General features: G+C 47.2%; 1 protein-coding gene across 1 annotated transcript; it reads left to right on the top strand.

Annotated features, from left to right (window-relative positions):
• Positions 1-22,562: 22,562 nt before the first annotated feature.
• LOC136459712 (vegetative cell wall protein gp1-like) lies at positions 22,563-24,425 on the top strand. The gene has a single exon (XM_066459554.1). The coding sequence runs from the start codon at positions 22,910-22,912 to the stop codon at positions 24,116-24,118; it is 1,209 nt and encodes a 402-aa protein (XP_066315651.1). The 5' UTR covers positions 22,563-22,909; the 3' UTR covers positions 24,119-24,425.
• Positions 24,426-27,036: the final 2,611 nt, after the last annotated feature.

Here is a 27,036-nt window from a genome sequence, read left to right as displayed (position 1 = left end):
AACAAGGCTGGTAGCGACTAAACAAATGGCCCAGAAAGACTCAGGGGCTCACCCCGATCACGCTAGAGACGATGACCGAGCCGGAGGACCAATGGAGAGATGGGTTGACGTTCACAGCAACCACGGTAGAGCAAGCCACGACGACGGCGATGTTCCGACTACTATGGTGGACAAAACGGTCAATCAACTAGGCACGAAGCACCACGACATCACGAAGAAGCTGAAATAAGGCTTCACAAGGTCAGAGGCTCACCGTAGAGCGCTGGCCACGACGGCGCTGCCACGACGGAGATGTTGCCGGCCGCGAGGAAGAAGAGCGTGGTCAGCGAGTTCCCGACGAAATCAGTCGACCACAGTTGGTTGGGTGGATGCACAAGGAGACGGAGCTAGAACTAGCTTTAGTTGCAACGGTGGAGCACTACTGCGACGGTGCGAGCTCGCCGGAGATGAGCAAGGCCGACGGAAAAACAGAGCAAGGGAAAAAGAAGAACGACGACTGCTCTAGAGCTTTATAGGACGGCCAAGGAAGCAAGGAGAAGCCACGGCGGAGTCCTACCCGTGCCAGCATGAAGCCAAGGCCACCACGCGCGTGCCTGGAACACCGAAGACGGTCGCCGGCCATGTAGCAAGAGCGGTGAACACTGTTCATCAATATTACAGAATTGCCATCCAGTTTGAAACTCAAATTACTCCCAAATTTTTGTAACAACTCAAAAATCTCCAAAAATAAAAGTTGTTCAAAATAAAAAGTTCTACAACTTTGCTTTTATAACCACCCCCAAATTCAGTCTAGATTTTGAAATGAACTTTTGAATTCGAATAGGGGAAATTTAACGAATTACGCCTTTTTGAATTACTCCAAATTTTTCATAATAACTTTGAAAACTCCAAAAACAAACTTTGTATAACTTGTCAAGCTCTACACTTTTGCTTTTGGGCTCAACCCCAAAATATGCTTAGATTTTGAAATGAGTTTTCAGGGTAGGATTTAAATGCTGAAAATCAGGGTTTTCTCGAAAATTTAAAAATCCAAGCAAACTTTGAACTTGAGTCAAACAATACAATTCAACACATACCACATAAATATAAACTTGTTTTAGTGTATGCATCTCAAAGTTTTCACCAAATGCCAAATGCTTTGCAATCCGTATGATGACATGTCAGGTTTTAGTATTTAAACACCCGGGGTGTTACAATCCTTCCCCCTAAAAGAAATCTCGCCCCGAGATTCAAAGCCATAGAGTAAGTAATGGAAAATGAAATGTGTTAGTCCAAAAACATCCAAAACTTGTCCATAAAATAGTTGAGGTTCCTTTACAAATATGATTGGTAACAACATAGTGCACTAACATTATTCTATATTGCTACAAGAAACTCTGGAAATTTTTTTAACAAGTAATCTTTGGATTCCCAAGTAGCTTCTTCTTCTGAATGTTGATTCCATTGTATTTTGTAGAACTTGATTGTCTGTCTTCGAGTAACACGATCTTTCTGATCCAAAACTCGGATAGGATATTCGGAATAAGTCAAATCTGGTTCTAGTTCCACTCCTTCAACCTCAACATTCTGCTCAGGCACTCGGAGACACTTCTTCAATTGAAAAACATGGAACACATCATGCATAGCTACGAGATGTTCAGGTAATTTCAAGCGATATGCCACTTTTCCATACCTCTCCAAAATTTGATATGGTCCAATATATCGAGGTGCCAATTTGCCTTTAACACCAAAACGGGTAACTCCCTTCATTGGTGATACTTTCAAATATACAAAATCTCCTTTGTTAAACACCAATGGTCTACATCGTCTATCCGCATAACTCTTTTGTCGGGATTGAGCTATCTTCAAATTACTTTGTATTTGCTTAACCTTGTCTTCTGTTTCTTTCACAAGGTCAACCCCAAAGAATCTTCTTTCTCCAGGCTCAGACCAACTCAGTGATGTTCTGCATCTATGACCATAGAGTGCTTCAAATGGAGCCATTCTAATGCTTTCCTGATAACTATTGTTATATAAGAATTCGGCCAAAGGTAAGCATTCGTCCCATTTATTGGAATAGTTAAGGACACAACACCTTAACATATCTTTAAGCACTTGATTAACTCTTTCAGTTTGTCCATCAATCTGGGGATGATAAGCTGTACTGTACAAAAGTTTGGTACCTAACGAAGCATGTAAGTGTTTCTAAAAGCTGGAGACAAACTGTGCACCCCTATGCGACACTATAGTCTTTGGTACTCCATGTAAGCTCATGATTCTTGCTAAGTACATCTTTGCATATTGGATTGTAGGATATATAGTCTTGATAGGAAGAAAATGTGCTGACTTAGTGAGTCGATCTACAATAACCCATACTGAGTCAAATCCCTTTGATGTCTTGGGTAGACCAACAATAAAGTCCATACTTTTGTCCTCCCACTTCCAAGATGGAATAGGTAATGGTTGTAATTCACCAGCAGACCTCAAATGTATAGCTTTCACCTTTTGACAAGTATCATACTTTGCTATATATCTAGCAATCTCTATTTTCATTTTAGTCCACCAGAATCTTTGCTTCAAGTCATGATACATCTTGTTGCTTCCCGGATGGATAGATAACCTAGTAGCATGTGCCTCTTCTAGAATTGACTGCCACAACTCAGGAACTTTTGGTACCACCAGGCGATCCTTGAACCATAGCACACCTTCATCATCTATGCTAAAACATTCTGCTTTTCCATTCTTGACTCTTTCCTTGACATGGGCTATACCCTTATTTTCCTTCTGAGCAGCGATAATCTGGTCTCGAATAGTGGCTTCAACAGTTATATTGGTCAAACTTCCTTGTTGAATCACCCCTATACTCAACTTTTCCATCTCTTGGCATAAAGTCAAACCCATTGTTCTCACTGCCAGACAATTGTAATAACTTTTGCGACTAAGGGCATCTGCAACCACATTTGCTTTATCGGGGTGATAATGTACTTCCAATTCATAATCCTTAATCAGTTCTAACCATCTTCTTTGTCGCATGTTCAATTCTGACTGAGTAAAGATATACTTTAAGCTCTTGTGGTCTGTATACATATGGCACGTATTACCAAGCAGGTAATGCCGCCAAATCTTCAGAGCATGAACCACAGCTGCTAACTCCAGATTATGAGTCGGATAGTGTTCTTCGTGTTGCTTAAGTTGCCTAGATGCATAAGCAATGACTCGGCCTTCTTGCATCAACACACATCTAGTACCAATACCTGAAGCATCACAATAAACATCAAACGGCTTCTCGATATCAGGTTGGACTAATACTGGTGCAGTAGTCAACAATCTCTTCAAAGTCTGGAAAGCCTCTTCACAATCAGATGACCAGACAAACTTGACTTGGTTCTTCAACAATTTAGTTATGGACTTTGATACTTTAGAGAAATTTGGAATAAACCGACGGTAATACCCTGCCAATCCCAGAAAACTCCAAACTTGATGAACTGTGGTTGGCGGTTTCCAATCAAGCACATCCTTCACTTTGCTTGGATCAACTGCAACGCCTTCAACTGACAAGACATGTCCAAGAAATTGCACTTCCTTAAGCCAAAAATCACACTTGCTGAACTTGGCATATAGTTGATGTTCTCTCAAGCGGGTTAGAACAATTCTGAGATATTCCGCATGTTCTTTCTTATTCTTGGAATATACTAGAATGTCATCAATAAACACCACTACAAACTTGTCTAGCTCAGGCATGAATACTGAATTCATCAGATACATGAAATGAGCTGGAGGATTTGTCAAACCAAAAGACATTACCAAGTATTCATATAATCCATATCTTGTGGTAAATGCCGTTTTGGGAATATCTTCAGGCTTTATCTTGATTTGGTGATATCCTGACCTTAAATCTATCTTGGAGAAAACTTTGGCTCCGGCCAATTGATCAAAAAGCAAATCTATCCGAGGTAATGGATACTTATTCTTGATGGTCACTTCATTCAACGGATGATAGTCGACACATAACCTCAGGGTCTCATCTTTCTTTTTCACAAAAATTGTCGGACATCCCCAAGGTGATGAACTAGGTTGGATAAACCCCTTCTCAATCAATTCTTGTAACTAAGTCTTCAACTCGGCCAATTCCTTAGGTGGCATCCTATAAGCTCTCTAAGAAATCGGAGCTGTTCCAGGTTACAACTCTATGTTAAACTGTACATCCCTATCAGGTGGTAGACTGGGTAAATCTTCAGGAAACACATCCGGAAATTCACGCACTACCGGGATATCTCTAATCTCTTTGACAGCAGTTGCACAAATCTTGCCCACTGATCTTCTTAAGGTTGGAAGTTGGATGAGAAGTTGAGAAGTACTATCAGGCAAACTTACCCTTAAAGTTCTATTCAAAGCATCTATAACAGCCTTATGCTGATACATCCAATTCATTCCCAAGATTACATCTATATCCTGATCCTTAAGGATAATCATGGTAGTGGGAAAAATATGCCCACCCAGGTTTACGGGTACCTGGTATATCATTTCCTTAGTACACAGACATCCCCCGAGCGACTGTATAAAGAAATTTTCCTTTGTTGCTCCAATTGAAATTTCATACTTCACGACAAATGTTCTATTGATGAATGAATGCGATGCGCCAGAATCAAAAAGTATAACTACAGGGTGATTGGCAACAGGAAACATACCCATCATCACTGGTTCCCCTTCCGGAATTTCTCCAGCTTGAATATAGAACACCCGTCCTGTCTTCCTCTCATCTTTGCCCTTCTGAGCATTCTGATTGGGGTTCTTGTTTGGTGCCTGACCCTGTTGTTGATTGGCAGGGGCCTTCTGATAATTTTGATTAGCCTGCCTAGGATATGGACATTTCCTGGAGAAATGACCAGTCCTTCCACAATTGTAACACGGATAGTTGTGACCCTAGGACGTTGGAGCATTGCCACCAGGAGCATTGGTTGACTGTGAATTCGGGTAGGTTATAGCAGGACAGACATTTGACTGTTGCCCGGCTTGGGACTACGGCGGACGATAAGGAGGACGATTATGATGTACTGGATGATAAATCACCCTCTACCTCTTCTGATTTCCCCCAAAAGATCCAGACAGTGTACTCTTTTTCTTTTTGAGCTCCTTATGCTGCCGATACTTTGACTCTGAAGCAATTGCAATATTTACTGCCTCATGGTAAGTGACATTGGTACAAGTGGTCATCATAGTCTGCAATTTGCTATTCAGGCCTCTCATAAACCACCTCTTCTTCTTGGCATCAGTATTGACATGTTCAGATGCATATTGTGACAGGTGATTGAATATTCCCACATACTGTATCACTGTTTGATCACCTTGCTTCAAAGCAAGGAATTCATCTAGCTTCATAGCCATCACTCCTTCCGGAATATAATGGGCTCTGAAGGCAGTATGGAACTTAGCCCAAGTTATTAGAATGCCAGCTGGTTGCATAGCCACTAAGTTTGCCCACCAAGCACTTGCTGCTCCTCTAAGTTGCTGGACGGCAAACGCAGGTTTCTGATACTCCGTGCATGGAATAAGATCAAATTTCTGCTCCATGGTTCGAAGCCAGTCATCAGCCTCCAATGGTTCATCTGCCTTGGTGAACACCGGTGGTCTTGTGTCTGTAAAATCAACATATGTAGCCTCCTGTCTGTTATGGTGGCGACCACGGTTTCCGTGCATCCGATTCTGATTACTCTGAGCTATCTCATGAAGCAAACAAGAATTTTCGGCCGTCACATTGACAAGTGCGGTTATAGCATTAGTTAGATTTGTTGGAACTGGTGGCGGATCTAGAATACCGTGCTCATCTTGTGAAGTTCTAGGAATATATGAACCCCGCGTACGACACATCTGCTCATAACAAACCAAACTTTATTCACAAGTCTTTATTGAATTGCACCAAAGCTTACTCCAGACACATTACATAGAGTTTACTAATATAAACACAAACCCGCAAGTACCAAAACAAGACTACATAACTTAACTAGAACTAACTATTATACAACTCTACTCCTTTCCTTGATTACTTCAAACTTCAGGCTCGGTATCCATTCCGGAATTATTACCGCCTTCATCATCACTTTCATTGATCATTACTAATTCTTTAGGATCTTCTTCTTCTTCCTCTTCCGATTCGTCATCATCGACAAGGATGACACCGGGGTCCATTGCATCAGCTTGGGGCTCATGATTTGGATTTAGTAGATTGCTAAACCTATGAACTTCCTCATGCAGATAAGTATTATGTTCTTCTAAATCTTCTACATAGAATTTTAGCTCATGAGTTCTAGCTCTAGCTACATTTTCCCTATGCCAAGCTTCATTCCTTCCCTCCACCGTATGAACTAACATGCTTTCGTAGTTCCTGTGCGCGGTGGTGAGACGCCTCAATTGATCCTATAATTCTCCTACCTGTATAGCATCCAAAGCCCTATCTCTAGTAGCTTGTGCTAACTCTACAGAAATCCTCTGTATCTCTGCCTGGGGATCAGGCCTAGAGCTGCTACTGCTAGCACCGTCATTCCTAGGGGCAAGTTGATGATGAGGAACTCCTTTGGGTCTAGTGGACTTACGGGGTGTCATCTTGGTACGAGCCATACTGTAGGAAGCCAATTTAATCCAAGTAAGATCATTTGATCAAAGTCTAAAGAGCAGCTATGATGGATTACATTACTCAAACCAGACGCACTACTCAACTCCAGACTCAAAGGTGAAGGAAGTAACTAGTAAATTAATCATGATGCATGAATCGTTCTTACGAACAAAAACATCAAAGTTTATAATGCACATAAACAACATTTATTTTTATATAGGGCATAGTAAGATTACTACTCCACCACACAAAACCTTTTTAATCAAATAAGGAATGGTGAGAAAGAAATAAGATAAGTCAGAAGCAATTTGGACTAAATTATCAAGTTAAATTTAGTCATCCAAATCATTTTGAAGTTTTTGTAAAACAATACAACAAAAACCTTGCAACGATCGCTCCGATACCATTATGCGGCAGAACCTCCTAAATTATAGGGCCCACATGCACCTATCACTGTCCGACGACCTTTGACATCCGTGCATATGTTTCCGATAACTTAAGAAGACTGTCGGGTGTCCTCGAGGAACCCCGAATCATCCACGATTTCCGAGCAGGATCACGTTACAGAGTCATTGCAGTATTACAACATTTATTCAAATATCTACACCAGAGTAAAAACAGCAGAAGTCTTACAATAACATAATTTATAAAATAGTAGTTTCAAACCTCATAACTAAGTTCGATGATTATTACAAAACAAAATAGTGGAGTGGCATTATAATATAATACAAAACACATAATGAAACTACCCTGCCCAAGGGCCACACATTTACTTCTCATCATCATCACAAGGAACAACCGTCATGCAGCACGATTCAAAATAGATCTGCTCATGAGCCTCACCTGCAACAAGGGGTCAACGAACCCTGAGTACAAAAGTACTCAACAAGACTTAACCGAAATAAAACTGATAGAACTCAGGAATGCCGGCTCATGGGATTCAAGGTATGGCTTTAACAATAATCAAAGTTCTTTTGCGTAAAAGCTCTTTAACACAATTCTTTACTTCAAAGGCAAAACTTTATAAGTACCACATATGAATCTGCCATGATCCGTAATGAGGTCATGAACTTCATATCAATCTCTTTCGCAAACCTTTCTCAAGTTCCAGTTATTAATGCTACGATGATGAACAGTGAGTTGAGTCTCCATAACTGAGAAGCAACGACGATTCAAACCGATTAAGCCCAGCTGGGGATTCCAGACCACACGACATATGCAGGTCCCCGACCTACATATACCAACCTACCCTCAGATCCTCTAAACAAGAACGGGTCCGCGCCACCCGAGAACATAGTACTCCACCAATCCAACCCATGGCCACGTGGGTACACGCTATTCCCACCATCTCTCCACTCCCAGTGCGTGAGTAGCCATTCTCGTACTAGAATTGCCAAGTTAAGGCTTACCAAAGTATGTGGTTAGTACTACAAATTCTCACCTCATGCAATTCAACAACGGACGTGTCTTAATCGACACAGGTGGAAAGAACCCGCTCACAAGATCTCCATGTCTTGTGGCTCCCATACACCGAGTCCGCCCGGTCTCGATTTATTAATTCACATTCTCATATTTCATGATAACATAAGTAACCAAAGATCCATTTAAAACTCGTAGGTGACAGATAATCACCCGACTAAGCATGACTAAGCATAACTAGTCATTTACGAATAAAACAGGTAATCAAAGTAGATATGGAAAAGCAAGGTTGGTAATGCACCAATTAGGTTTCCACTTGACTCCTAATCACTTAATGCAGTAAAGAAGAGCAAAAGCGAAATTAATTTGTAAAACACAAGGTAGGGTTGTATGCATCCGGGGCTTGCCTTCGTTGACGGAAAAGTCCGGTTCCTGCGACGTTTCATAAGTATTCGATCCGACCTCAACAGACGGATTAACCTCCTCCGCAACTTGATTAACTACCACGTGTTCACCTTCATTCACTACACATAGTAACAATGCCATGTTTAATATGACGCGGAATACGAAACATGATGCTCGATGATGGATGCAAAATTTAACAACTTGAATACAACTTTCCTTCGCGGTACCGTTACAAGTCAAACTAACCAAATCTTTTTCGTACTACTTACATCAATTGCCAAAGATCATTACCAATTAATGACCCAAGGACATCACCCAATCAAAAATTCAAACAAAACCTAAATTACTAAAGGTTACTATTTGCTTTTAAGAATTAATTAATTAATTAAGAATTATGAAATAAATCAACTTGTTCCAATTGACCTCAAATTTTTTGTAAATGTTAATTACATGATAAGTAAGTGACAAAACAAATTTCAAAATTTTTGGACAATTAAATAAGCCTAGAAAAATCATGGAAATCCATTTATTAATAAATTGAGCAATTTTCATCACATTCAAAAAGTATTGAAAAACAATATTTCATATTTTTCTTAAATATTATACATCACAGAGAAGTCACACAAAAATTTTCATAATTTTTGGAGCTCTAAATAAACCTACACAAAAATAACAAAAACATACACTATTCATTCAAATCTGAAAATAGAAAAATCCATTTTGAACACTGAGTCGCTGACAACCCGACCCCACCCGTCATCTTCTACCTCTGGCTTTGACCGCGACGGCGACGGCGCTGACCGACGATTCCTCGCCGCCGGTGATACTAACGGCGAAGGCAACTGCACCAACATACTCCCCACGACTAAGTGCACCTACTGACGTCCTTAGTTGCATCGATTACGGCATGAAATGAGCACGGTACTGGCCATGGCGGACACGGCGGCTCGGCGGCATTACGCTGGTGAAACAAGGCTGGTAGCGACTAAACAAATGGCCCAGAAAGACTCAGGGGCTCACCCCGATCACGCTAGAGTCGATGACCGAGCCGGAGGACCAACGGAGAGATGGGTTGACGTTCACAGCAACCACGGCGGAGCAAGCCACAACGACGGCGATGTTCCGACTACTACGGTGGACAAAACGGTCAATCAACCGGGCATGAAGCACCACGGCATCACGAAGAAGCTGAAATAAGGCTTCACAAGGTCAGAGGCTCACCGTAGAGCACTGGCCACGACGGCGCTGCCACGACGGAGATGTTGCCGGCCGCGAGGAAGAAGAGCGTGGTCAGCGAGTTCCCAGCGAAATCAGTCGACCATAGTTGGTTGGGTGGATGCGCAAGAAGGAGACGGAGCTGGAACTGGCTTTAGCTACGACAGTGGAGCACTACCGCGACAGCGCGAGCTCGCCGAAGATGAGCAAGGCCGACGAAAAAACAGAGCAAGGGAAAAAGAAGAACGGCGACTGCTCCAGAGCTTTATAGGACGGCCAAGGAAGCAAGGAGAAGCCATGGCGGAGTCTTTCCCATGCCAGCGCGCAGCCAAGGCTACCACGCGCGCGCCTGGAACGCCGAAGACGGTCGCCGGCCATGTAGCAAGAGCGGTGAACACTGCTCATCAATATTACAGAATTGCCATCCAATTTGAAACTCAAATTACTCCCAAATTTTTGTAACAACTCAAAATCTCCAAAAATAAAAGTTGTTCAAAATCAAAAGTTCTACAACTTTGCTTTTATAACCACCCCCAAATTCGGTCTAGATTTTGAAATGAACTTTTGAATTCGAATAGGGGAAATTTAACGAATTACGCATTTTCGAATTACTCCAAATTTTTCATAACAACTTTGAAAACTCCAAAAATAAACTTTGTATAACTTGTCAAGTTCTACACTTTTGCTTTTGGGCTCAACCCCAAAATATGCTTAGATTTTCAAATGAGTTTTTAGGGTTGGATTTAAATGCTGAAAATTAGGGTTTTCTCGAAAATTTAAAAATCCAAGCAAACTTTGAACTTGAGTCAAACAATATAATTCAACACATACCACATAAATATAAACTTGTTTTAGTGTATGCATCTCAAAGTTTTCACCAAATGCCAAATGCTTTGCAATGCGTATGATGACATGTCAGGTTTTAGTATTTAAACACCCGGGGTGTTACAAAAAGGCGGGGTGCAATCAGTCAGAATGTTTCAAAGCAAAGCTACGTAAGGTAAATTAAAGGAATGAACTGCCCTTTTGTTTGGGTAGGAAGGAGTTTCTCCATATGAAAGTAAAAGAGCACTTAAAGTAAAAACAAAAATAGAGGGGTAGTAGAGCCCCCTAGTGGAACCCCCGAGCGCCTCGAGCCGAAAAGTGTTCAGGTCGGGGTGCTCTTATAGGAGCGTTCGCTAAGTAAAGGTAAGACTGAAACTTAGGAAAAGAAGAAATGACATAGTTGTTCCAAGGTGCTCGAAGAGAGCGTTGTCATTGTTGTCCTTCAGTCAGTAGGTGTCCGGTCATATCACTTCATCCTTTAGTCGTCTGGATCCTTGCCCGCTGCGCCCCCTTCTTCGGTTGCTGTTTCCTCGCCTTTTTCTTCCCGTGGCATGCCAACCTACCTCAGTAGGTGCTTGAGGAGCTGATAGTCCTTGTAGAGATGGTTGACGGGATAGTTGTGGTTGGTGCACGGGCTCTCCATGAGCTTGTGAAAGTGGCCCGGAGGGTCTTGCTGGGGCTGAGTGCCCGCGTAATCTACCGTGGCGGCCAACGCGAAGTTGGTCGATCGGCGGCGATCCTTTCTGTTCTTTTTTCCCCTCTGCATGGAGGGGCCCTCGTCTTGATCCTAACGCTTGGCCTTACCTTTGTAGTGGCCTCCGTTGAAGCGTGGTGGGAACGGTGCTTCCTGGAACGGTTGGACAAAGGCCTATGGTCCCAGGCGGTTGGGGCTGGGACTCCAGTCGACGCTACGTGTGTCTTGGTTCGGCCTGAGCCACATGTAGATAGGCGGTCGGCACGGGGCAGTCGTCAAGTCAAGGTGAGGTGCCATTGCAGCTTCCTATGCCACACTCTGTGGTTGTTGTGGTGATAGAGTGTAGTGCCCCATCTGCTGTGTCCATGTTCCCTAGAAGGGGAGCGAGGTCGCGAGTCGGTGTCACGATACGGAGCACTCCGCTTGTTGAACGGCGGCGGTTTTTAGCAGTGCCTGAAGGTTTTGGTGGATCGCCCATTCACGAGGGCCGTTCGGCTCAGGCAGGTCACATAGGAGCATTGCCACAGCGGCAATGTTCTGACTGGCCCAAGCAAACTATGGGGCATTAGTCCCCCGAACCGGGACGTTGCGCTGGGGCTGATGGACGCGACCCCGAGTGCCATTCGCCGGTCTATGCGCATGGGGCGTAGTATGACGCGCCGAGCGCGCTGGTGCAGTCGGTGGCTCATGCAGCCATCGTTGTCGCAGTTCCTCCCCGTGCTCACGTGTGAGCTCGGGGGCCTTCGGATGAGGAGCCGAAGGGGCGTGTGTTCGTGAGAACTCCGCTTCCATCGGTGGGTGTCCTAGAGGGTCCGCCATGGCGCATTCCCAGGACGGACGGTGGCTAGGTGCCATGTCGCCGATGCTGGAGCCGTCGCTCTCGCCATCATCATCCATGAGGTCGAAGAAACAGGTGGGAGCATAGCTCGCCATTCCCATGAATTCAGATGCGAGAGGAGGCGGCGCGAGCATCCTTCGGAGCCCTCAAGCGTATGTGTTCGCGGAAGACGCGAGGCCATAGGAGAACTGGCCGTACGGTGGTTGTGTTAGGGACAACGGGGTTCCACCGGGTAATCAGCGGAAGATAGAGAATAGTAAGTACATAACAGCGTGTATATTACTCACAGCGGGGTTTGAGCAGAGAGTTTGCTCGGAATGAAGCGCAGATGCTGCGTCGCCAAAGTCGCGCATCCCGGAGTCGATGGAGGATGTCCCTCCAACGGGTGCCGGGTCGTGAGCCTTCTCGCGGAGGTGGAGTATGCCGAGTCGGTCGGCGATGAAGTCCAGGCTTCCAAAGAGGAAGGCCTGGGATGGCTCAAAGATGGGTGGAACCCACACTCCGGTGGGCGAGAGTGCGGGAAATTCCAACGAGCCGAAGCGAATCGTATCGCCTGAGCCATCCACGGTGGGGGTGGCGGAAAAATGGGCCATCCGATGACCAAAAAGTGTTGAACGTACAACGTCTTCCCCACGGACGGCGCCAACTGTCGGTGCAGAAAGTGACCAACTAGTGAATATTTGTAGTTTTGCTGTACATTGTGATCGGAGGTGGCCTAGCACTCAATGACACAGGATCTATACTAGTTCGGGCAATGTGCCCTACGTCTAGTCGGGGTCGGTCGGCGACTTTATTCCTAAGCCCAGGTGCTCAAAGTTTGCAGTGGGGTTACAAACGAGAGGGAGAAAGATGGGGTGTACAAGAGGTCCGGTCGGCTTCGACCGGAAGGGCCGAGAGTGACAGGAACTTTGCTATGAGCTAGGTGTTCGAGCGTGTGCTTGCAGTCGGAACTTGGTGGTTCTACGGTTGTGAGGTGTTGATGTCGATCTAAGGAACTCTTGCCTCCTTCTATCGGTCTAGTGAGTCTGAACTTAAAGAAGTCGACCTCCTCTTGTTGGAGGGAGCGCATCCCCTTTTATAGATAAAGGGGATGGCTTTACAGGTGAGAGGGAGATAGTACGGATGTTTCTAAGCCTTGTTGCCCACGCTGATGAAGATTGGATAATGGTAGGCACCCCCAACACTATTGATGTCGCTGTAGAATGTCAGATGCGCACGGGAGGTCGTGTTATCTTCTTCAGGAAGGATGGACGCCGGTACCTGCAAATACTATTTAATGTCTAGTGGCATGTGAGGAGCCGTGCTATGTTCACCCGGTATGGAAAATCCTGGTGCCCATACTACGATCGATGTCTAGAGACACGCGGGGGGGGGGGGCTTACCGTATGGGAGCTTTTGCGGCCCCTACAATACTATAGGGGGAGATGTCGGCGCCTATAATACTATTTGTGTCAGAGTGGCTACAGAGTACTGTTTCGTGCAGGGTATGGTCCCTGGTATGGTGGTTTTGACTTGTGAGCCTTGCCTTGCCTTTCTCCGCACGTCTTCTGGTGCCTACCGAACGGGGTGCCCCCGGTCGGATGGCTCCAGTCGGCTCCGAGTGCGCCGATCGGAGAAGAGCGGTGAGCAGGGTTCCCACGAGCCCCGGTCGTGGGGTCGGAGTCGGAAGCAGCGTTTTGGGCCAGGCCTTCCGATTGGAGAGACCTCTCGGAGGCGGCTGGTGTCCGAAGCGAGTGCTCCGGTCGGAGAGGTGGGCCGAAGAAGTTGACGAGCGGGCGCTTTGTTCTTTTGGGTAGACCTTCCGGTCGGCGACCGAACTGCCCTTCTGGCCCATTGTGTTTTAGACTCTTGGGCCGGCCCATGAACTACATGTTGTTTTCCTAGGCCGGGCCCGGGTGTGGAAGCCGGTCCCCGAGGGACACCGGGGTTATGAACCCGACACCACCATTTCCAGAAGTGAAAGCATTTTGCCTCCACCACACCTTGTCATGTGGTGGACATGCATCACTTGTTCTGTCTCTTGCATCATAGATGTCCCAAAACAGACTGCCATAGGCTAGCCTATGAACAATATGTCCACTAATGCTAGCCTTCCTGGCCATTTCATGAAGCACATGGGTGACACCAAGAGGATATTGGTTTGATCCAAAGCCAAACTGTGCTGGCATGAAACTTCCACATAGTTATCTTCTCAACACTTACAACAGCAGAATAACCAATTGCAAGAGAGCGACACATAATTGAGCATTTGAGGGCACGGAGATGGTAGCTGTGTCATCATTGCAGTGTTCACTCTTGGCATTTCATCAAATAGATCGAGTTCGTGGGACAATATATAAGTGGTATAGTTCTTCTTGAATAGCAGCCTTATCAATATTTGTCAATCGTTGCTCCATGTGCTAAAGATTTTCATCCATATTAGTAAGACACTCAGTCAAAGTCTCACTGATAGCATCAACTTTGTGCATAACCTGATGAAAGATATCAGTAGGAGTTGTAGTCAACTATTGTTGATGCTTATCTAGAGAGAGACTAACACCACTTGATTAACTCCGAGTTCAGCTTGCACATCTACCTGACCCCGAGTCAGCATGCCCTTCGACCCCTGCCATGAGTTGATTGTGGTGCATGTCATAAAAATAATAATAATTTGTCAAGTTCATATGCAAAGATTCATATATCTAATCTAAACTTAAAAAGCAGGATATGAGCTTGGGAAAGAAAAAGAGACTTTTGTGTGAGTTGGTGTGAGTGTGTGGGCATGCCTTTTGGCTGGCCTGGGGTGTGTTGTTTGGGTTCTTTCCCTTTTTCACTTCTTAATATAATAATGCGCAACTCTCTTGCATTTTTTGAGAGAAAAAAAAGAAAAAGAGACTACGAAAAGCATTCCATCAAAAGAAACTTTTTCAGCCAAATCAAAGGACAACCTTGGTTTCATTGTTGGTGCTCCGACTGGTTTGGAGATTCAACATGTCTGCTTGGAAGAATATAGAACGTGTTATGATGGCTGCTCTTAATCCTAGCCACATGTTGTTGTTGTTGATGTTTTTTCTTCAACACCAACACCATCGTGTGGAGCTCCCCCACTCACTATTTATATAAGATTCATGGGATCGGTTACTACAAGGGCCATTCTTATCCTGCAAGGAGAAGTATGGTGAGGGAGAGGAAGAGAAATATTGTAGTTGTTTGTTTATTGCAGTATTGCCTGATCGAATGGAATCTGAGGGGCATACAAAGCGGCAGGGAGTGCGCATGCAGAATGGACTGACGCATGATGGGTTTGGCTCGTGATATAAATTTGGACGGTTTCTATTAGCTGATGACGTGGATCATTGTGAGATTAGATAGACTTTATAGGGGGGGTTTGCTTTATAAAAGATATAGACTGTTGACTTCTTATAATTGAATTATAGATTTAGATTAAGTTATTATGATATTACAGTTTACTTTTTGCACCAAGTATTGTCCTATTTCATTATTTTCATCTTTCTTTCTTGCATAGAGGAGCTAGCACATTATTTGTTTGCCTGCTGCCTTATCTTTTACTCTTATCGTTTGTCTCTACCATGCAGGATCGTGGTGGCATCGTGGTGGTGATGGTAAGGGTCTCTGACAACTGGTGGGATCCTTGGCCAGGTGTTGTTATCCTGTCACCTGTCTGCATAGCTACACTGTGGCTGACACCCAAGATGAAGAAGGTGTATGTTGAGCTCTATGCGACCAAGAGGACAACAGGAAGGGACAGTGACCTTAGCACCAAGCTCCTAGCATCTGAGAAATAAGCCAATGAGGGGCATCTTGTAGTTAATATATGCAGCTGTAGTGTATGGTGACTTGGTAAGTTGGTAGTAGCACGGTACCTGTTAGCTTGCTGCAAGCTGCACCACCATCGCCTAATAATTAACAAAACAGGGACAATGTTGGAGTGGATTTCTTGTTGAGGGATAGTATGTAGTGTGTGCACACCTACTTGGCCTCTATATGTTGTGTTTGGTCGAGGAGCAAAGTTGGTGTGGTACATGATGTTAACAAGTTCATTCGTTGCAATCTGTTGGACTGACAGAGCATTGTGAATAGTAAACCTTGGACTGTGAACTATGGCGGCGTCGACCGACCGGGGCCATGTACGGACGCGCGCGTGCATTCATGATTCATGCGGTGCCTTGCGTATGCAACGCAGCATTAACGAGATTAACCACACGCACATTAGTTCTCCTCCTACGTTGGTCTCCTATCGTATTTAGATAATGATACTACTCAGGCGTCCCCTTCGGACGCCACCTCCGCTCGCCGCAGCCGCCACCACCAATACCCAGCGGCTTTAGAAAGGCAGGGGCATGGGGCAGTGGCCGGACAGACGGCGGCGATGGTTCAACCGGCGGCGATCTCGGTGGCGGGCAGGGCGGGTAACCGATGGGCGGTGCCAGCAATGGGGGGCGACAGGAAGCTGAGGTAAGTTGTTGTCGGCCAAGGCGGCGTCTGAGGTGGCAATGGGCAGGGAGGAGGAGGTAAGTCGTCGGGATTGGGATTAGGAAGGGCGGGAAAGGAGCGGCGGGGGTGGACGGCCTACGGTGAGGTCACCGGCGAGGTAGCCGGCGGCCAGGGCGGCGTCAGAGGTGGCGGCTGGTAGGGAGGAGGAGGGTGTTAGGATGCGAGCACTTGTCCGGACGTCCGGGTGCTATCATTGCCGATCCTATTTCTCAACTTATTCTTCGCATAATTCATTAATGGAAACACTCTCTGAATTATAAATGTTGTCAAAATTATGAATTATGTTAAAACATAATTATGTGAATTATGAATTATAAAAAAACTAAATATACTATAAAACATATTTCATGACGAATTTAACAACATTTATTTAGTTTGTTTATAATTCTGAAATGGAGGAAGTTGTATTTTCATATATTTGGATCAAAATTTTGGATCGTCTAACTCAGCAATACAGGAATTGCACCGACGGAGCGAGTATCCTCTTTGTTTTGGTCCGACCACGACCGGCCAAACGAGCAATGGATGAAGATGGGACTTGCCGACTTGACCAATCCTGGCGGCCGGCCCGGCCGGGGTGGCAGATCGATCTGCGACGCCGCAGCGATCCATCCATCCTGCGTCTGCGTGCCACTGCCGCCCTGTCCCTGCCTTTCCCCCTCCTCTCCTCTCCTCATCAGTCAGGAAGAGGCCGGTGACTAGGCAGTTTTGCTGTCTGCAGCAAGACACGACACAACCCCCATGATGGCAGCGACAGCCGGCGAGGAAACCCAAGCACCAAGGCCTGTTTAGATCACTTCCAAATTCCAAGTTTTTTTACTCTCTCCATCACATCAATTTTTAGCCGCTTGCATGGAGCATTAAATGTAGATAAAAAAAATAACTAATTACACAGTTTAGTTAGAAATCACGATATGAATCTTTTGAGCTTAGTTGGTCCACGATTGAACAATATTTACCAAATAAGACGAAAGTATTACTATTCATCGGGCTGAAATTTTTTGCAATCTAAACATGGCCCAAGGGTGGTCAATGCAGTGGAAAAATGCAGGTCGTTGCTAGTAACCGGCATGGCAAGCTGGCTCTGGCCTGTGGCTGCGTTTCTCTTCTTTCAAATGTGCTGCTGAGTGCTGACGGTGGGTGGTGGTGGCCATATTCCATTCGGTTTCAATTTCCTGCACCACATTTCGCTCGCTGTTACTACTGTATAACGGTCAAAGGGAAGACACGCCATGTTAGGCAAATTGTTGGCTGCCAGCCAACCACTCCCACCAGATTCTACATACTCTCTTGTACAGTAGCATCTTTCTATACTTGTACACTTGTACGAGTAACACCTTATTCGCTTGGCTTATAAATCGTACTTTTTCAGTCAATGAACAGTATTTTTCTCTCACAACAAATCAGTCAACAGTACTTCCAGCCAGAAATGGAAAAATCTACGGCTTCATGCTACCCTAGCAGTGCAGTTACTCGAACTAGTAAGTTCACTGTAGATTGCTACGAGTAGGAGTACTTCCTAATGCAGCAGACAGTTCAGAACCCATGGTGCGCATCCACACTCTGACATGTCTCTTGCTGCCCTGCCCACAGCACCGGATGCTAATAAGCCAAGCGAACACGACATATAAGCCAAGCGAACAGAATGTATGACGTAGATTTGATGGTACAATAATTGCATACATATGCAAATCGCAAAGTCGTTCAGGTGACAACGTAACAAGCTATACTATACTATACTATACATTACGTTCGAACACACTGACAAGTTTAAACATCAGAAAGGCCTGTTCGGATTCTAGCTGATAAGCCGGCTGATAAGTTCAAACGAACAGGAATGATTCTTCTATATACCTCTTAATTTTATTTGCCACAATAACTTTCATGCATCGTTGATCAGGATCCTTTGGGTGCAGAGTCCAATCCTAACACGAATTGAAACGTATGATGATGCAATTATTCGATATATAGACCCCCTAGCCTTCTTGAGTTATAGTAGCGTGACCATGCATTTTTGTTAAAAAAAACGATTTCAAGACGAATATGGAACATATGATACCATTGTTGAATAAATTTCCTGAGCTGTGTAACTTGTCCAGGTGTCTTGGATGCGGTTCCATCCCAACACAAATTTATTTTAACACTTGTCATGATTATATTAAATAAATGGCCACACCTTCCGTGCTCATATGAATTGTAGCAACGCTCGTTCAGTTTAGGCACGGAGCACATGAGCCATAGTTGAATATAGTATCTATGAACTGTAAGTCATCTAGATAACCATATAACAAGTTATACGTTGTCTTTTAAGATGAGAACAAATGTTTGATAGCGTCTTAGAAAAGAAGATAAACAAGCACCCAAATTTGCCTCATAATATCCCTTTCAACCAAAACTTTGAGCCTGTGACCCGGGGCCGGCTCCCGGCTGCACACCTAGGGTAGACCTTTTATCCTATTTACCGTCCTACCCTCGCCGGCCAACTGGGTGGTACAAAACCTAGGTGTTGGTGGGGGCAAAGATAAACACGTTCTGTCCCTAACCCTGCCTCTCAGAATAGTACATTACTGCAGCGAAGAAGATACGACTCTTGACCATTGGTCAACGTGTGAAAACTAGGAACGAAACAGCACAGTATTAGCTAATTAAGACTTGGGAACTTGGACCTCACATAGCTCATAGTTGGTGCATCGGCAGCGAAGATAATAACCTTCATTAGGGGAATATAAAACTATGCTCCTACTAGTGACATGCAAAAGAAGGCACAAATACCTTCGCTTTGCTAGAGGGACCACATCGTGAACAAGTAGGGCACAGCTCATTCTTCATAAGCCCATGGCCATGGAACTTCAGCCAAGGTGCTTTAAGAATATGTTTACTTTTTGGCGATGGTTTAAACAAAGTCGTCCGTTGCTCACAACTATGAATAAGATAACAGTTTGTTCTAGTTCCATGAAAGCCAATTCGCCAGTTCGACGTATTTTAAGCACCGGGCCTGTACTTTTATCGATGAAAAGCTGAAAAATACGTGCGGTACATATCGAGGCGAATCTCAGAAAATACTATCATATTTACCATTGCTTTCCACGTCTTGGCACCGTTCCCCACGGTTCCTTTATTTAAATTCCACTCCACTGTTTGTTTTGTTGGGGGTCAGCGTGCAAACTGAACATTATTTGATGGGCTTGTGTAGGCAATGGCTGGTATCTATGCTATTGTAGTGCTACCTGAGATCATCATTACTGTATGAGTCGTTACCCATGTGGTGGAACCGTGGAAGGTGTGGATGGAGGCTATGGATGCATTGCATTGCCATCAGCGGAAGTATTTCCTGTGGTACAGGAACTCTGTGCTTCTTGTTCTGAATATGCATCTCAATATTGCTTTCTTCGGCTGTAAATGTAATCATCTGCCCGGTCATGTCATTTAGGATCGAAACAGGCTGAGTATGGGCTGACCGATAGGAGGGCCCAAACACGACCAAGCATGGTGGTCCACCTATGGCAAGAAATTTCTGGCGCGAATTAGGCCCATATGGTCAGGATACCCCGTAGCAAGTACGGCCCATGAACAAAACTTTGGGGCTTGAAGAAGACCGCCAGCGAAGTCCGTCCTTCCGGGCCTCCAGGGTACAAAACAGAGGGCCCATGTGGGACCCAAGACGGAAGCAAAAGGATGGATCGACAAGGCCTTCACGGAATTCCATGGCGCCGAGGCAGAAGATGGTAAGAGAGCTGACACGAACACGATCCCCTTCCCCTCCAAAGAAAAGATACTCCAGCTGACACGAGCCCGTACGGAATGGAATCATCGGCTAGGCCGAAAGCGACCCGACTTGCTGCGGCCACACCGGCCACCGCAGCAGGCATCCCGCATCCGTGCCGTGCGCCTGCCCCTGCCCCTGCCCGGTGCCCGGCGCCGCGAACCGTGCTCGTAGTGACGACGTGCGCCGCGAACCGTGCGCCTAGCCTGGACGAACGGCACCCGATAGCAACCTCACAGCACTGGCTCGCCTTCGCGGGCGCCTCGGGCGGCGGCGGCCTGCACTGCCCGAGCTAGGCGCCGTCGGCATGCATGGGCCCAGCCAACCGACGCGTCCGGCCTGCATGTGAGAGGTGCAGGGCCCTTTGCGTTTTGTGGTCCGACAGACACGAGATCTCGGCAGCAAGGTCGGGCGGGGGCGCGGGGCATAACACGGCTGTAGCACCCAGCTTCCACAGCAAGTGGTAGCGGTAACTCACCTCTGTTTCTGTTACCTTGTGAAATCACAACTTGGTGAATGGTGAATACACTGCTATTACTGCACGCAGTCTGTGCTGTGCAGATACGGAGGGGACAAAGATCCAAGGGCAAAAGGGCGTGTACTACAGTCATCAGTTCATGACCCGGCAGCAGCGGTTGCGTTGCATGGTAGTTATGCGCCATTGGCCACGTCCCCATTGGTGGTGACTGGTGGGAGTTAAGAGAGCTTGCATTGCTAGACAGTTGGGCTGGGTTGGGCATCCGATGCAGGCGCCTTTCAGCTACTCTCTACCTAGGCCGGAGGAACAGAACGTGAACACGCATGATTGATCGGTGGTTGGTTAATCCGGCTGGGTCAGGCTAGCTGCATGGGCGCACGTGATCCGGCCGGCCCGCCGGCCGCTCCTACTCCTCCTCCTTTCCAGGCCGATTCCATTCATTCCGGCCGGCCGGCAACGAACTGCAGTAGAGTATGTCCACCTCCCTCTAGGCCTCTACACACCCCTGTGTCTGCTTCGATCAGTCCACGGGCCGACGGGCTTCCCTGTTGCTTCCCGTCCCGTTTCGTTTCAGGAGCGCACGCAACCACTCGGCGATATATCGATCGAGCACGCACACGCATAGCTGCGACAACCGACGCAACGACCCCGCATATGCGTGGTCCCGTACGCAGCCGGAGCCCACCGGCACGCCGGCGTACGTACGCGCCGTATTATTGGGATTGGGTCGGAGCCGGCGACGACGGCCGTGGCAGCAGAACGTCGACGCCGGCTCGGTGGACGGGCTGACTGATCGATCGAACAGGCGGCGGCCAGGTCATCGCCCCCCGCAACCACCGTTGTACGGACCGGACGGCGCGTTAGGCGGGGACGTGTATCCGTGGAGTGTGCGCGCTGGACACGGACAGGAGGAGGAGGAGGGGGCGCTGCGTGTGACATGCCGTCCTGTGCCGGCGGGGCATCGCTGTAGCTGCGTCGTTACGGCACGAGCCTGTGGCTGGGGGCGGGCAGCGGACGCGCGCGCTGTTCCGCGCCACCGCAGAGCGATAACTGACGCGGCCGCCCGGTCGGCATCAGCCAACCACCTGATAACGAACACACACGCTCTGTTCGTGCGAGCTCGTTTCCCACTGGAGACTGCGATATGGCTGGGTAGCCTGGGTAGGGTAGGGTTGGTTTATCGCAACAGTGCGTTCAGTACGGACATGTGATGGTGCCTGCGGCCTGCCTGGCCTGGCTTGCTCTACCTCCGGATGTGGATGTGAACAGAGCAGTTGCTTAACGGCACCAATCTCCAGCCTGTTCGGTTGGCTGGTTCGTATCGTTGCTGGTTCGTGAAGAAGTACTGCCTGGTTTGTGTGAGAGAAAAATACTGTTCTGGCTAGAAATTTACGATCGTTTACGACAAGCCACAGCCAAACGAACAGGCTGCTCGCTCGCTCGCCGGACGCTTGACTTCGGCCTTGTTTAGTTCCAAAAAGTTTTCCCAAAAAGTGCTACAGTAGCCATCACATCGAATCTTGCGCTACGTGCATGGAGCATTAAATATAGACGAAAAAAAACTAATTGCACAGTTTGGTTGGAAATCGCAAGACGAACATTTTGAGTCTAATTAGTCCATAATTAAATACTAATTGCCAAATAAAAACGAAAGTACTACCCTAGCCAAATTTCCAAATTTCGTCAACTAAACCTGGCCTTCACTACTCCCTTCGCGCTGAGAGAAAGAGAGAGAGCGGCAAGGCAAGGCAAGTAAACGTGGTGGTGGGGGCGGCCGTCTCCAGAAACGGGCGAATAAAGAGAGAGGGGAGGGGGCGCGCGTCACCAGACAAAGATTTCAGAGCGCATATGCAACGCTGCGTTTCGCGACAGGCGAGGCGGAAATCAGCGGCAGCGGCAGCCGAGCTGAGCCTGAGCCAGAACGGCTGGCACTGCCACACCACCATCACCCCCACCTCCCACGCCTCCTCTCCCTTCTCTGCCCAGCACGGCTCGCCAAGCACTGCTCACAGCCGGCCTCACGCACAGACACACAGTCCATGGCATCCTCTGCGTGAGTGAGTCATGGCATCCTGCTGAACCCGTCTCCCATTGTCGCCGCCGCCGCCGCCCAGATCCGAGACGCGGCCAGAGCAAGCACAGGCCGCCGCCAGCTAGTGCCGTCGCGGGTGTTCTTTACCGCAGCGGCAATGGCGGATGCCGTGGGGGCGCTTCCTCCTCCTCCCCCGGTACCGGAGTGCGAGTCCGGGAGGTCCTCGCCGTCCCACGCCGCGTCGCCCGAGTTCGAGTTCTGGATGGTGGGCAGGAACCCGTCCCCGGCGCTGCTCACCGCCGACGAGCTCTTCTCCGGCGGCGTCGTGCTCCCGCTCCACATCCTCCAGGCGCCGGCCAACCCGGACAGCGACGGCGCGCCTCAGCCTCAGCCTCAAGCCGACGCCGCGGCGGCGGACTTGAAGGGCGCGGACGCCGCGGCGCTCCCGCTGCCTGAAGCGCAGGCGGAAGGGGAGGCCGCGCAGCCGCTCGCGGAGTCCGGTATCGCGCCGACCCCGGACCTCCCCGCGGTCACGTTCAAGTGGAAGGACATCTTCAAGGCGGGCGGCGAGGCCAAGGAACGCAAGAAGGTGGAGCGGCGCGTGAGCAGCGTCAGCGGGAACGCCGAGCTGATTAACATCAACATCTGGCCTTTCTCCAGGAGCCGCTCCGCCGGCGCAGGTGCCGGCTCCTTGAGCAGGGCCAAGCCCAATCCGAATCCAAATCCAAATCCCAACGCCGCCGCCGGCGCAAGCGCCGGTGCCGGTGCGAGCGCCAACCCCAACGCCAATGCCAGCACCCCGAGCCCGCCGCCGACCCCGGCGCCGGCTCCGCGCAAAGTGAGCAGCGCGCCGTGCTCCCGTAGCAACTCCCGCGGGGAGTCCTCCGGGCCTGTGCCGACCATTCCCACCGCCACCGCAGTGGCAGTTGTAGTTGCAGCGCCAGATGCACCAGCCGTAGAAGAAGACGCCGACGCGGGCACGCAGCCGCAGGCGGCGCCATTGCCCGCTGCCGCCGGCACATCCAGCGCCACGTCCATGTTGAGGAGGTGGGTGCCCGGACAGGGCCGTAACAATAATAACGCAGCCGGGTCCGGCTCCGGCGGCATCCGCGTCGGGCGGCCCAGCGCCGTGTGGCAGCTGAGGCGCAACAAGCTGCAGCGAACCGCCGCCGAGCAGAAGCAGGTGAGCGCCAAGAAGAAGGCGGCCGCGAACCCCGCCCCGGCCGCGGCCGCAGCTGCAGCCAGCGATGACAAGGCGGCGCCAGCCGCCGGCTGCCGGAACAACGTGGAGGGCGCCGGCGAGGAAGGGAACCCGCCGCAGGGGCTCTTCGGGCTCCGGACCTTCTTCTCTAAGAAGGTGTACTGATCAGCAGCAGCAAGGCACGGCATTGTACATACAAATTCGAGCTCTAGGCTCGTTCTTCCATATCTTTACCTTACCTTGCCCCCTTCTTGTTTTCTTTTTTCTTTTTTCATTACTCTCCTTGATCTGCTCTAATTCGATCGAGTAGCTTCGATATCCTCTACTGTACTAGAACGAAGCTAGGCTAAGCTCTAGTGCTCACCTCAAGCAGCCAGCCATGCCCATGAGTCATGGTCGGCCATGGATGAAGCAGAAAGCACCCGTGTCCATGTAATCAGTAGTAATGTAACACGCATGCATCGTCCGTGTCGCTCGCTCGCTCGTCGTGTCGAGTGTGGTGGTAGTAACGAACAGCGTGAGTGGCATGGTGAAACATTCGATGATGGGTCGGTGACTTTGCCATGCGTCCATGCCCAGTGTGGCCAGTGCCGCCGTGCCGGGTCGACGAGACGTGACGAGATGCCAAATGACTTGGGGGCAAAACGCTGGGAAAAAGCCAGTGCGGCAGGTAGGCAGGCAGGGCGCCGTTGGGTGGCCTCTGCGGCGTCGAGCGACCGATTCATTCCAGCGGTCCAGTAGATGGATGGGGATCGGGGTCGGGGACTGACGGGACAAGCGATTGGCAGCAGCAGCGCATGCGGCTGATGGGATTTGTAGCTCTATAGGCCTAGCGGGTAATTTAACTTAGGCCTTGTTTAGATGGCAAGTTTTTTCATTTTTTCTTCGTCACATCAAATCTTTGGATATATGTATGGAGTATTAAATATAGATAAAAAAATAACTAATTACACAGTTTGATTGTAAATTACGAGACGAATCTTTTGAGTCTAGTTAGGTCATGATTGGACAATAATTATCAAATACAAACGAAAGTGCTACAGTGCCAAATACTGATTCCTAACCTCAATCTAAACAAAGACTTAGATAGAAAATTTGATGATGATGTACCTCATTTCAAGTCTACAGTCGTGGCCATGGTGCCCGCAACGAAGTAGCAACGATGCGGGCCCGGTTTGGTGACAACGGTGAGGGCTATGTCGCTTTTCATCGCTCACAGCGCACCCTCATAATCGGGAGAAACCTTGGTGGGGCTGGCGCGTGCGACCAACCTCGTGTCTCGAGCCCCAGTCCTAACCTCATATTTATTGCACTACGCGACGGGAGCCCATCAGTCAGAAGAACGGTTGGGCGCCCCCGACTAGGGCAGGGATCAACGGCCCAATTGGCCGTTGTGCCAAGTTGGTGGAGATCAATCCTAACATTCTCCTTCTTGATCTCACCTTATGACTTAAACTTAACTTACTTTATATTTTCTCATTCCATCATACATTAGTGCATAGAGCATGCCTTATCGTCATGGTCAATTGCCATTAGATTTAATAGCTATAATGCACCTCTCTGTTTTGAAATAGATTCTCAATTAGGCCCTTAGTATCTAGAAATCATAGGCTTTCCCATAAACCCATGTTCACTGTGTGTTCTCTGAACGTACTGGGTGATTAGCCTTTGGTAAGCGGATCCGCAAGTACTTGCTTGGTACTTATATGCTCAATGCTTTCAAAAATGATTCTGAATTTTCTTCTTTACAACATATAACTTAATGTCAATGTGTTTGGCAGCACACTTGACATGTTGTCTTAGGAGTTAACTACTTTAAATGGTTATTGCTGTTGACTACCATTGTTAAATCCGATACAAATTCTCTTAACCTCTTTTTACCTGTTCCTGAAGCCTCATGACAAGCTATACTATGGTATGCATCGTTGATGACACCATAACTATTTCATTAGAGTTTTTCCACAATAATACTCCAACTACGAGTGTAGCAACTACTGTGGATTTCACTACACATCTCGTCAATACTTAACATTTGTACCCACAACTATTTGATAGTACTTGTTCTTTCTTAGTCAGCATGAGGCCTATGATACTTTGCAAAAATTATAAGACATTCTTAACTCTATTTCAGTGATCTATATCTAGATTGGACTTCTGCCAAAATATCCCGGATACATAAGCTACGTTAGGGTAAGTTCTTACTTATACATTCATTAAGCTTCCAACAGCTGAAGCATATGAAACCATGTTCATTTGATCAATCTAATATCGGTTCCTAGAACACTGAAAGTTCCCAAAACTATTACCCTTGACTATAGGAGCAGACATAGGTTTACTCGCATGCATACTTTATTTTTTTAGAATCTTTTCTAAGTATGCATTTTTGATAGTCCTAATATCCCTTTTCATCTATCTCGGTGAATTTCAATTCTTAGAACCAATGAGGCTTCACCAAGATTATTCACATTGAAACTTGAGGACAAAGACTTCTTCTTCTCCAATAGCAGATTAACATTACTACTAGTGAGTAGGATGTCATCTATACGCAGAATGTGAAAAAAGTATTTTCCATTCTACAACTTCGCATAAACGCTATTGTCCTTCTCATTTTCTTTAAACCCGAACTTTCTTATTGTTTCATCAGCTTCAAATACTATTGTCTAGAGACTTTGTTTTAACCCATAAATGGATTTCTATAGGCGGCATCCCATATGTTCTTTTTCTTCCATGATAAAACTTTGGGTTCTACCATGTAAATGTTTTCATACAAATCCCTCTTGAGAAATGTCGTCTTTACATCCATCTGATGTAACTCTAAATCGAAATGTGCCAATAACACTATTATGATTCTAAAAGAAACCTTGCATAAGACTGGAGAGAAAACTCTCATCGTAATCTATTCATTCTCTTTGCGTAAAGCCTTTTGCTATAAGTCATGCTTTATATCTTTCCATATTACCTTTGGAGTCACATTTTGTCTTGTAGACCCTTTTCACAGCCTACTATTTTGCCTACATTAGGAATTTCTTTCAAGTCCCAAACGTCATTGGTATTCATCGAATTCATTTAAACTTTCATAGCTT

Source organism: Miscanthus floridulus, chromosome 6, assembly GCF_019320115.1.
Source record: "Miscanthus floridulus cultivar M001 chromosome 6, ASM1932011v1, whole genome shotgun sequence".
NCBI classification, from domain to species: Eukaryota; Viridiplantae; Streptophyta; class Magnoliopsida; order Poales; family Poaceae; genus Miscanthus; species Miscanthus floridulus.
This window is presented reverse-complemented; position numbering and strand designations above follow the sequence as displayed.

Excerpts from the sequence above, each read along its gene's own strand:
- LOC136459712 (XM_066459554.1), top strand. The coding sequence starts at position 22,910 with ATGGCGGATGCCGTGGGGGCGCTTCCTCCTCCTCCCCCGGTACCGGAG.